Raw genomic sequence first — 11,809 nt, forward strand, 5'->3', positions numbered from 1 at the left:
ATTGTTACTATAGAATTTTTCCCTTATATTATTGTATTAGAAGACTCTTCTCTAAAGTTCACGGATGACGAGTTTGAAAATGTAGATACTTTTCTTAATCTGTGAATATCTAACGGCTGATTCTGCTCTGTTTCATTTTACCACTGGAATACTTCACCGCAGAGATACTTTACTGTTGGGTTATTTCTTTATTGCAGTATGCTTTTTATTGTGCTATCGTGTCTACTGTAGGAAGTGTTTTTAGACCACCTCATAACCCTTGTCAATCCCATCCTTGGCCCAAGGTACAAAAAGTGGGTGAACTCTTCGAAAACTTCACTAATAGCCTTTGGGCCATGCTTCAAGCCCATTGTCGAGTTTCGGTTTAGGCCTCCAACCTAGCATAAATCTCATTTGTCGGGTCCTTCCCCGACAAACTTTTGCCATCTTGAGTGTTTATTTGGCAAAAGTTAAATGGTTTTTTTTTTAATTAATAAAATTAATTTTAACTTTTTATCACACATTTAGCAAAAAAATTACCAAAAAATATAAACTACGAGAAACCCAAATGGCCAAAATAAAACCACTAAAATATAGCTTTGCTAGAGGTCCTTTTTTTGAACTCTACAAAGGCATGCTTTCTTAGTTGTCCCACATGGTTGTCCACTTGTGCCCACAAAGAAAGGAAGTCCAAGATATTTTTAAATTTTCATCATTAGGATACTGTAATGTTTTGTAAGTTGTAAGATCTATTGTTTTATTCAAAGAATTAATTAACCGATAACTAATTACATGTGAAACATTTGAAGCTAAAGTAAGTTTTTACATGTGACCATACAATTAATACAGAGTATTTACTTATCAAAAAAAAAAAAACAGTGTATTTACATGTGACCGTACAACTAATAAAGTAATTTTTTATTTTTTATTTTGGAGAATCAAAAAATAAAGTAAGTTAGTTGAAACTTGAAACATTTGAAGCTATTCAGAGACTTTTTTTTTTTTCAATTTAAAAATAAAAAAAAGGCGGAAAAAACAATAGCTGTCGCTTTCGCTTTTGTCTGATGTTAACTCTCGATCTATTCTCAACAAAACAAGCGATTTCTCCAACACTGTCTCTCTCTCTTAGATTTGTTAAGATTAAGATTAAAGATTCCTTCTTTTTGTCTTTGCATTTGTATAGATTACTGTGTGGTTTTTTTTTTTTGAGATATGGCGGTGGCAGCTTTCAAATCCTCGTCCAGAAGAGGAAACCCAACAACCACAAACTCAAATACTGCCAAAGTAAGCAGAGACACTTCTCCAAAGAAAGCCCCAATACGAAGATCTAGAAGCGTCAGTGCTTTCTCTAGGACTAGTGCCAACAACTCCACCGAGACTTCTACTACTATTTCCTCTGATTTCTTGAACAAGAGAGACAACCCTTTGTTCTGGAGTAGCTCTACTGCTAAATCACCTCCAGAACTCGAGCCTCAGTGCAGCAATGGTGGTGAAGATAGCAGGAGAGGTCGCTCTGTCACCAGGAATAGTGGTGTTGGTATTGGGAGTAATAAGGGAGCTGGGATGGAGGCTGCCCGGAGTCTGTCGAGTGTTGGAACGGCGGCCGCCCGCCGCAACCGCTCGGTGTCGCGGGGCCCGGTGTCGAGGCGCTGGGATGTGACTTCTGAGGTTTGGAGTTATTTTGCAATGGAATTATTAGTTATTTGAATTCTTTTTTGTGGGTTTTGATCAATTGGGATACACAAGTGTGATAAATTATCGATTGATCCAGAAGCTTAAGCCCACAGGAAATGATGAATTTAATCACTTAAACATTATTCTAACAAAGTGAAGAGGTTTATAAAAGAATGCTTGAATTGATTATATTTGGTTTAAAAAAAAAAATGCTTTTTTTTAAGTGATTTGGGATTGTTTGTTTGATCAAATTATGGGAAAGATGGGATGCTGTAAGTTAAAAGATAGAATGTTTGAATTGTTTGTCCAGAGTGAAGCTGATCAAGAAGGTAATTTATCTAAGGATTTCAAGAATAGACGTGATTGGAGTGTAGTATCTAATAATACAAAAAAAGGTGGCTTAGTAAGAAGTAGTTCTGGTGTATGGTCTTCTCAGGATTCCCCTTTCAGGCATTCAGATGGTTCCGCTACAACTTTGGTACCTACTGGGGACCCATTTTCCTTTTGGGATATGATGTGAAGGTTCATAAAAGGGAACTATTAAATTGATCATTTTTTGCCTTGTACATATGTTTCTCATTGTAGTCTTGTTCACAAAGTGCAAATCGGGAAGATAAAGCATCCACGGCAAGTTCTTTATCTGGAGCTGAAGATAAAACTATAAAAGCAGTTTGCGGAAAAACGAAGGTGAGGTGGGGATAATGTTGTGGTCATTTGGTCCAGATATAAGTTATGCACTTTAACTCAGTTTACATGTTAGCAAAAATGCAAATGCTATTATGGAAATTAGTAATATCTAATTATGATGGATAAAGCCCTTTGTAATATAAAATGGTTTCATACTTCTTATTGCAGTCAGTCCAAGGGGACAACGTGGAAGCTGATACTACTACTAGTGGTATATATGAAACTGTTCGTTCTGAAGTGAGGCGTGCTATCTCTGAAATCCAAAATGACCTTGAAATTGTTAGTTCTTTTGTTTTTCATTATGTTAGTGTTGAATTAATTATATAATGCTGTTACTGACAAAATTCTTGTCAGAATGCTTTTTAATCTAACATGAGTTAGGCAAGATGTGACGGAGTTCTACATTTTCATTTCTGTATTTACCGAGTTCTCTAATATTAAATGACTGTTCATTTTCATGACAAGGATAGGATGCTCTATCTTCTAAAATTTTTGTAACATATGTTTTGTGTTGGGAATTCATGCCCTGATAGATGGTAGCGTATGTCGATTTTTGAAAAAGGAAAAACATAATGAATATATAAGAGAGACCTTCCCCTGCATGGTGGGGTAGGGATGTCCACATTTTTATTTTTGAGGTGCTATGATCATAAATTCTAGCATATACATCATTCCATTATGTAAAATATTAGAGAACTGAGATTAAGTAGTGAGGTTCTCAATGTGCATTTAGTGTCCCACTTTAAGTGAGTTCAGTAACTCTAACACAACTTTAATTCTCTACACATCTTTGGTATTCTTATGGAGAGACCAAGACTACCAACCTGACAAATTTGGGATGGAATGGATCACCACCAATTCAAGGGTTGGTATGTTGAGAATAGGGGTGTAAATGAACTGACCTGCTCAAAAACTTCTCAGTCAAAGAATTGGTCGAAACTCAACTTGGGTCGTTCATCAAGTTAAACAGGCCAAGCCTGATCTTTAGGCTCATTTAGTAAACAAGCAAGCTCGAAGTGTGCGGTGCTCAAACTCGTTAGCTTGTGAACCTGTTATAAAAAAGCTCGACTATTTGATGGTGCAGGAAGGAGCCTTACAAAGAGTAAATACTTTTCAATTGCATTAAAATTTCAATTAGGACTTGTAACTTGTAAGAGTGATACACAAAAGGGTAAGCATTTTTATTCTTTCCCCTGATGTGGAACTGCTGGAACAATGGAGGGTGCCAACAAAAGACTTGCTAATAATACACGTGCCTTGTGTTTCTAAGCCATTAATTGTTGGACCTGTTTTCTTGTGGGCTCAAACCTTTCTATGTTCAATGCTGGGCTCATAGTTCTTTCTGACCATGTATTGTTTAAGATAGTATTTTAGTGTGACCTAACCAAAAAAGACTATTGTAGTGTGACTTCGTCTTTATTTTCTTAAGTTTGTTGAGCTGCTTGTTGGCTTGATGAGCTCAGTTTGAGCTGAAGGTTTGAAGCTAGTTCAAGCTTCAGCCAAGCTTAAGGTATTGAAATTTTAGATTGAGCTGAACCTGAGCATGGTAGAACGTGGCTTGGCTTTGCTTATTTACACCCATAGTCAAGAAATCATCTTGGGATATGGCTTTAACAGAGTTAAAATTGGGGCACTCCTTCATTTGTAATGTGGTATCTCCAGCTACTTGTTAAAAAGGAATGGCAGAATGTGTGAACTCCAATCATTAAGCAAGAGACACTTCTTTCATAAACTTTGAACTTATGATATCCTTGTCATTGTGTACACACATGCTGACTTATGTTTGTACCCACACCAATGCTCTAGATCTTGTTGCATGGTTAAATTTGGCAGTCTAGCTTTTGTTTCTACTCTCATTTTTGGTTATGTTTGACGATTCCTACATGGCTAGTATCAATACAGTTAATTTTGTTTATTATTTCTGCTCATTTCATTGTATCATGCAAGCCACTTTGGTTTAGCGTATAATTTGTTCTCTGGTTCTTTTAAGTTCAGGCTATCCGAAAGAGTAAAACTACTGCTATTGCGACGAACAATATAGCTGATATCCCTCCCGACTTGGTAAACCCAGATGCAGTTGAATTAGTTTTGGACATCAGAAGAGAATATGCCATAAAGCTTGAGCAGGTGATTTTACCTTGCCATAACTGTAAGCGTAGATGGGGATACATGAATCAGGATTGTCTTGTCATGCTTGGTAATTGGTACATAGCTTAGTTCATGATGGCGTTGTTTCCCAACTACATAAGTCTTTGGGCAGATAAAGATTCATGCAATTTCCAATCCAATAACTATAACGACTCAATGTAAATATTACTTTTATCCCACAATATTTAGAAACAAATTATTATTGAAGTTAAGTGGAAAATTGGTCTTTCTTAGGGCACAGTAGGCCTAATTATTAATGCCTGTTTGTCTATACGATGGGGACCCATCAGTAAGTTATGTAGTTATCCTGTTTCCTATTTTATTGACATAGTTTACTATGATAAAGTTTGTTCATGCACTACATATTAAAAACATTAGGGAAGTTATTCATGTACCTGGTAGAGGTGACTAATTTAATTGTTTTAAGGAAAATGGGACCAAGAATGTGTCATCAGAGTGGCTAATTCATGCAGAAAATCTGAAGATTTAGGTGGTAACCAAATCAACGTCCATAGTGCATTGGGCAAGCACTTGTGATGAACTATCCTCTCTTATTTGCTTTAACAAAAGAGATTTTTGAAGTTATATTTTTAATAGATGGTTACGTTTTTTATTAAGCTTGGCCTGAAGCTTCTATTCTGGGACAACGTTGAAGGAACATTGTCTTTCTTGGTCCCAAGTCTTCAGTGCCACATTGGAGAACATACACTGGAACAGGCATTCCAGGCTATGGTGTCTAATCATGCTACCTGGTTAATAAAATAGAATTAATCTAAATGTCTTACTCATGTAACATATCAAATTCAGCATTGTTTATTTTTTTTTATCCAATTCATTCAAATAAAAATATATTCCTTAGACCTTGTCTTCAACTTGCAGTCCCTTGAACGTGCTAGAAAACTTCAAGCAGACTTGGCTGTGGAGGAGCACCGCGGACATGAGCTGAGTAGAATTCTGAAGGAAATACTTCCAGATCCTAAGACCCCTAATGTGCCAAAGTCTCGACCAGGAAGAAAAGTAAGGTCTTTTTGGTGTTTTGGTCAAAATTCTGATGCATTTTTACACAATCTGATGACCTCTAGCTCAAAAGGCACCTCCTTCCCTTGTAATAACAAGGTGGAGTTTGAGGTAGTGGGTTCATGACCCACTGGTGTGTTTGTATCTTACCAATACACATGAGTGCGCACATACACATAAAATTTATCTGGATCTTTATTTCTTTTAATATAAGATATGCTATTATCCTGCATAATGCATCAATTTGAAAATTTTGAATGTCGTTCCCCCCCCTTTCCCCTTTGACTAAAATGATCATACTTGATATATGCCTAAACCTCAAACTATTCTATCATTCTATTGCAAATAACAGATTTGTGGGTACAAATACTGGTAAAATCACAACAGAATTGTTTTTTGCCCCATCTTCACAAACAGTCCTGCACAGATCAATCACGTTGCATCCATGTATATCGCTAATGTGGGGAAATAAATGCCACAAATGCTGAGAATTGTAGTGTCTGTATAGAAATCAACTATGCCTTTTCTTCTCTCTCTGAAAGTGTATTCATTCGAATATGATGACAGACTAGCATTGAAAGAAGAAAGATGTCAAAGCGTCTAGAAGAAGAAGCCATGAATTATTTTGATGAGTGTGTATCATTATCAACATTCGATAGTTCTGACTTCTCATCACCAGAGGACCCACCATTTGATCTTGCTACCCCAGTTGGTGACAGTATACTACCCCAAGCAAGTTTGGGTGCTTCAGCTACCAACTTTACCAAGAGTTCCTTAAATACTAAACAGGTCAATCTTCTTATCTACTAGTTTTTATCTTTTCTACTTTTGTTTTGAATCATTATATCTAGAAATGTCAGTGAATGAATTATTCTATTACTCATTACAGTTTTGCATATTCTCAGAGCTTATTCATTATTGGGGAAAATATCCCTTCTTTTCCTTTGTTTAATGATTTTAGTTGTTCTTAATATATATCCATAATCCATGCAACATATTTTGTTGTATCGTATGCCAAATATATCTATAAGCAAGAGCAAGCTATAGAAATGGCATTCTTTGCACCAGGGCTTACTGATTGAGCCACTTACCATATCCATGAAGCCCACATGTGGGCTTTAAGTTTGTGTCAAATTCAAATGCTTTTGGTTGAATAACTCAAAAAGAATAATGATTGAGAGAGGAACTAAAACTCAAACACATTTTAGGTCCAGTTTGCATTATTTTTCAAGGTGAAATTTCTCCCTGTGGTTGAGCAGGACCCCAACAAAAGGTTGGACATCTCCCGATTAATGTGGAATAGGTTCATAGTCAAAAAGTTGGGCTATGGCTATCACACCAGAGGCCTGAAAATGCACTAGTGCTGAAAAGTGATTATATATATATATATATATATATATATATATATTGTGGCATCATATGCATTACTTTTTTTTATTTAAGAGAGTGACAGGCCAAGCTACAAGCCCAACATTGAACTAAAGAATATTGGGCCTACAAAAACTAATACATTCAATTTTTAAACTCTTGATAGAGTTTTATATTTATAGGGGAAGGAGTATAGCACCCTCATTTATTTTCCAACATGGGACTTCTAACAATTCTTTCTCATAAAGAAATAAGTCCCAAATTGAAAAAAGGAAGGATGCTATGATTTAACTTATAACTGAGCTACTCTTCCCTGCTTCATTCTTAAGGTGCAAAAGCCCAATAACCCTAAACCCATGACAATTGACAAGGAGTAAGTCTTTATAAGTTTCTCTTATAGATTAATAATGAAAAATTATGAAACAGAAAATTTTGGCTTACAAGCTAAGAAGTTTAATATCCTAGATGTTAATAATATTTATTATTTATAATGTGCCAATCTGCCTATCGGTCAAATCCTGGATTGACTACAAGATTAGAAATCACTCACTTTTCCAGTTCTTTGTCTAGTCCATTGGCCAAACCTTGGTTCAACTAAAAAAATAAGGTATCACTCTCTTTTCCGGGACTTTGTCTAGTCTAGTTTTTAAAACCATGGGTGGGATGAAGGCTTAATTAAGTTGAGGGTTGATGACATGGGCAGAGTTAGGAAAACTTGTCTATGTATGCTTATGATGGGCATAGGGCTACAAAAATTTGCAGATTTAGGATTTCGTATCTTCAAGAAAGGGTTAGGATTTGTAAGAGTTGTAAATTTTTTAATTTTGTGGCTTTTTGGTAGGGAAATATGATTTGATAAGGGAAGGGTATGGATTTGATTTAGGTTTGTAAAAGGAGAAGAAAACAGAGACTGCTGATGCTGTTTAGGGGCTGTGAGACTAGCCACATGAAGCAGTAACTGTGAGCCAAAAGACAAGAAGAAAAGAGAGATTGAATGAGAACACTCTAGGCACTCTTGCTTCAAAATTAAAATAACTAAATATTCTGTCAATCAATTTCGGAATTCTTTGAGTACATTGAGCACAAATATAAGGACTTTTTCTAGCATTTGTAGCATTAGGACTCCTAATTTTACTAGAGAACTAAAAATCTAGTAAGGTATTAATCAATTTCTGAATATTTTAAGTCCATTGAGCACAAATATAAGGACTTTTTCTTGCATCCAAGACACTTGGCAACTCCTAGGAAATTATAGACTGAATGACCAAATCAAATTGTTTCAACCTATAGAATCATACAATTCATGCTTAAATTGGATTTCACAAATTCACACATAAATAAATCTTGATTGGATGCAATTGTGAACTAGCAACAAATTAATGTTTCATCATTGCATCAATTGAGGTTTATGAACTAAAAAGTAAAGGGCTATGATTAGCACTTGAAGGTGCTCAATATACTACCGGTAGTGCTTACATACACTACCGGACTGATCAACTTTTATTTTTGGTTTCACCTCTCAAATAATTGAATTGGTACTTACAACTTTACTTACAAATCCTTGTGTATTTAACATATTTAAGTTGAGTGTTTTTTTTATAAGTGAACATTATACATATTCAAATAAATTTAAGTTGTCATTTTCTACCATACTTGAGGAAAATCATTTGCATGTGATGCATTAGATTTGTAATTGGCACTGAACTTGCTGAATACCATTCATTGTCCCATATAAAGTTTAATAAACTATTTATTTGTGCTTTGTGCGTATTACAATTAAGGGCATTCATCCCCTGTAGGATACAAAAATGGAAGGCTAAATAGAAGTATAACCAGGTAATGCACGAGTATCATTAGTGACTCCAACTAAAATTTATGAAAAACCATCAGTATGGAAGGTGTGAGTTTCAAAATCTTTACTGAAGATGTCAGCAAGTTGGTACTTGCAGACAGAGCAAACTGTAAGTAGATTATTGGTAATTAAGTCTCTTAACAAAACAATATTTAAAGTGCTACACTAGAGCTTGAAGTACTTGTTTTGGCAGCATGATGAGTAGCACTATCATTGTGAAATGAAGAACCAAGAGTGGTTGGAAAGGTCTTGAAAAACATGGAGTAAGGACCCAAAGCACTTTGGAGGTCATGATGGCTATTGTTTTGAACTCAGCTTCTACACTAGATAAAGAGACAGATAAAGTTTTGACCAAAGCCTGTTGTGGAGCAACAGGTGTTAGGACACCTGACCTTACATAAACTAGCTGTAGTCACAATGAAAGGTCCAGATGAGGATAGAGTCTAAGAAAATTACGCCTTTTAGGTTGTGTGAAATCATTTGATGGCTTAGAAGTGAACAGTGGTTTGTTTGTCACTAATTTGACAAGTGTGATTACCAGGACAATGCAAGGCTACCATTTGTCATTTGGGTGTAGGTCAAAGTAACATAAGCCAGGCTGCATTGTTGTTCCATATTGTGAGGCACTAACAAAATTCTTCAATAGCTCATAGGTTCTGATAAGGGAGCTCTGCTACTGCTAGAGATTTGGAGCCTATGCGAACAAGGTTTGTAACTAAGCCTTTTAGCCCATTTGAGGAAAAATGATGATTATTTGGTTTGAATAAGAATTAGACCAGTAGGATTGCTGCGAGCTTCAATACTAAGAAAAGTAACAAATTCTGAGGGACAAGATAGTCATTACAGTGACATTTTAAAATTTGAGTTTGGGTAATTCCTTTGACATTGAAAGAGGGAAGGGATTTTTCGACTCCATGAGAAAAAAGAGAGAGAATCTCTATTAGGGAAAAAAGTAAATGGAAACTTCGAGCCTCGAGGGCTAGTTGGGGTAAAGGAGGAAGGAGAGACAAATAACTAAAATAGAACATTTAAAGAATTTTCCTTTATTTTTTCTCTTTTTTTTTTTATTGTGCTAAGATAACTAGGAAGAAGGTTTTGGAATTGAAGTTTCAACTTTTGGTTCCTTTGCACATACATCTATCCTGATTCTATAACTTAGGAGAGGTCAAATAAGTAATTGACTTTCCCATTTGTTGTCTGCATTCCATAGGGTGATGATTATATATGTAATATACATCCCTTTTCTTTCAATCGTGATTTTTTTTTTTCAATTTACTTTTTTCTTTTTGCTTTTCAACACTAGTTCTAATTTTTCTTTCATAAAAGAACATAACTGGATGAACAAATATGTATTTAAGTTCTAGAATACAAATTTTAAGCAAGCAGATACTTTGTGATATTACAAGTAGAAATATCAAGGTTTTGGATACGATACCATCGCAGTTTCCTGAAACTTTTCATAGGCACAGGAATCAGACAGTCCAGGTCAGTTCATGAATGGTGATGATGCGTCAAGACTAACAGCCAGCAGTGACAGTAAGGAGCCCAAGTTGGATCCAGTAAGTCAAGACAGTGCCAATTCCAAAAGAAGCCAGAAATTTCAGTTCACCCTTGCTGGCAAGACAACTGAAACTTTTGAGCTTCAACAGGACATTAAGAAGTATATCAGAACTTTTGAGAAACATGATGTTGTCTCAGAGAACAACAGATCAAACTGTTACAACATGGATGAATATAATCTGCAAGCCTCAGCTCAAAGCTTGTTGTTTGACAAGGTCATATTGAAAAACAGAATTGAGTCCGGTAGTTTGCTTGTGTGTGGTGGTATCACTGTTTCATTTTCTCCTTTTGCTTCTATCATCTGAATGTTGTGGTTATGGGAATCCCACTAGTTTATTGTGAACCTGGGAATACTATTACGCCAAACAAAAAAACACTCTTGTATAAAGTCATGTAATTTTGTCCTTTTGTTGAATGTAATTTTGTCCTTTTGTTGAATGTGATTTTTTCTTTTTTTGAGAAACCTTTGTTGAATGTGATTCAAGTGTTAGTAATAAGAGCATTAATTTTATTTTTTTTAATGGAAAATCATGAATGATTTGAATATTATGTTTAGTGAATTATACATGCTTTTGAGAAAACCATATTTTATTTTATTTTATTTTTCTCTTTACACTTGATTTTTGCCCATCAGGCACTCTACAAATATCAGGTAGGATGTAGGTTTGAATAGTTTGATCAAGTTTTCCCAGTCTGGCCTGATCTTATTTTATTAAAAATTTCTTTCAAACATTTGCCCATTCTTTAGAGAATTATATTGCGCACTTTTTTTTTTTTTTTAATTGTATTATACTTCTTCAATCTTAATATTTAACATATACCAAGAGTCTTATAATTTAATTCGCACCTTCTAGTCTTTTTAACAAAGAAGTTTTAGGTTCAAATTTCTAATCTCCCACTATAACTATTGAATTATAAAAATAAAAATAAAATATATACTCCCTTCGTATCAATTTGTTTGTCCTATTCGAAAAGTCAAACTTTTTAAATGAACATCATTTATTGTCTTGTCTGTTTTATAAAAATGTATAAGTTTACAAAACTACCCTTAAATAAATTTATTAACTTTTTAAAAAAGAATTATTCTTAATAAGGCAACTAAAAAGGTGCTCCAATTAAATTGATTTTTTTAAATATTAGTTAGTTTTCTTTTCAAATTGTTTTGAAAATAAAGTAGAGATATAATAGGAACATTAGTAAACTAACAATTTTTATTTTTAGAAACAGGACAATATTTTGGGACATCCCAAAATGAAATAGAGGACAAACAAATTGGGATGGAGGTAGTATTAACGTAAGATATTATTTTTATTTAATATATAGGGTCCGTTTGGATTGAACTTATTGTTGCTTAAACTGAAAACTGAAAACACTGTAGCAAAATAATTTTTAAATATGTGAATAGTACCGTGTGACTCATTTTTAATATTTTTTAATGTATGAACAGTGATGAACAGTGAGTGAACAGTGATTCGAAAAGTCAAACTTTTTAAAGGAACATCATTTATTGTCTTGTCTGCTTTA

At 34.6% G+C, this 11,809-nt stretch overlaps 1 protein-coding gene across 2 annotated transcripts; it reads left to right on the forward strand.

Annotated features, from left to right (window-relative positions):
* Window positions 1-1,035: 1,035 nt before the first annotated feature.
* LOC115986910 lies at window positions 1,036-10,723 on the forward strand. Of its 2 annotated transcripts, none has more exons than XM_031110277.1 (8): window positions 1,036-1,647; window positions 1,964-2,131; window positions 2,239-2,340; window positions 2,509-2,619; window positions 4,336-4,467; window positions 5,368-5,505; window positions 6,073-6,294; window positions 10,189-10,723. In XM_031110277.1, the coding sequence occupies exons 1-8, from the start codon at window positions 1,192-1,194 to the stop codon at window positions 10,588-10,590; spliced, it is 1,731 nt and encodes a 576-aa protein (XP_030966137.1). In that variant the 5' UTR covers window positions 1,036-1,191; the 3' UTR covers window positions 10,591-10,723. The 2 variants fall into 2 exon arrangements, with proteins under 2 accessions (XP_030966137.1, XP_030966139.1); XM_031110279.1 differs by having other exon boundaries at window positions 10,195-10,723.
* The last annotated feature ends 1,086 nt before the right edge of the window (window positions 10,724-11,809 follow it).

Source organism: Quercus lobata, chromosome 4 (genome assembly GCF_001633185.2).
Source record: "Quercus lobata isolate SW786 chromosome 4, ValleyOak3.0 Primary Assembly, whole genome shotgun sequence".
In the NCBI taxonomy this organism is placed as follows: domain Eukaryota; kingdom Viridiplantae; phylum Streptophyta; class Magnoliopsida; order Fagales; family Fagaceae; genus Quercus; species Quercus lobata.

What these genes read in the sequence shown, in the direction of transcription:
- LOC115986910 (XM_031110277.1), top strand. Translation starts at nt 1,192, where the DNA reads ATGGCGGTGGCAGCTTTCAAATCCTCGTCCAGAAGAGGAAACCCAACA. An exon ending in GCTGGGATGTGACTTCTGAG is followed by an intron (nt 1,648 to 1,963) that starts GTTTGGAGTTAT and finishes TTGTTTGTCCAG; the next exon opens with AGTGAAGCTGATCAAGAAGG. An exon ending in TCCAAAATGACCTTGAAATT is followed by an intron (nt 2,620 to 4,335) that starts GTTAGTTCTTTT and finishes TTTTAAGTTCAG; the next exon opens with GCTATCCGAAAGAGTAAAAC.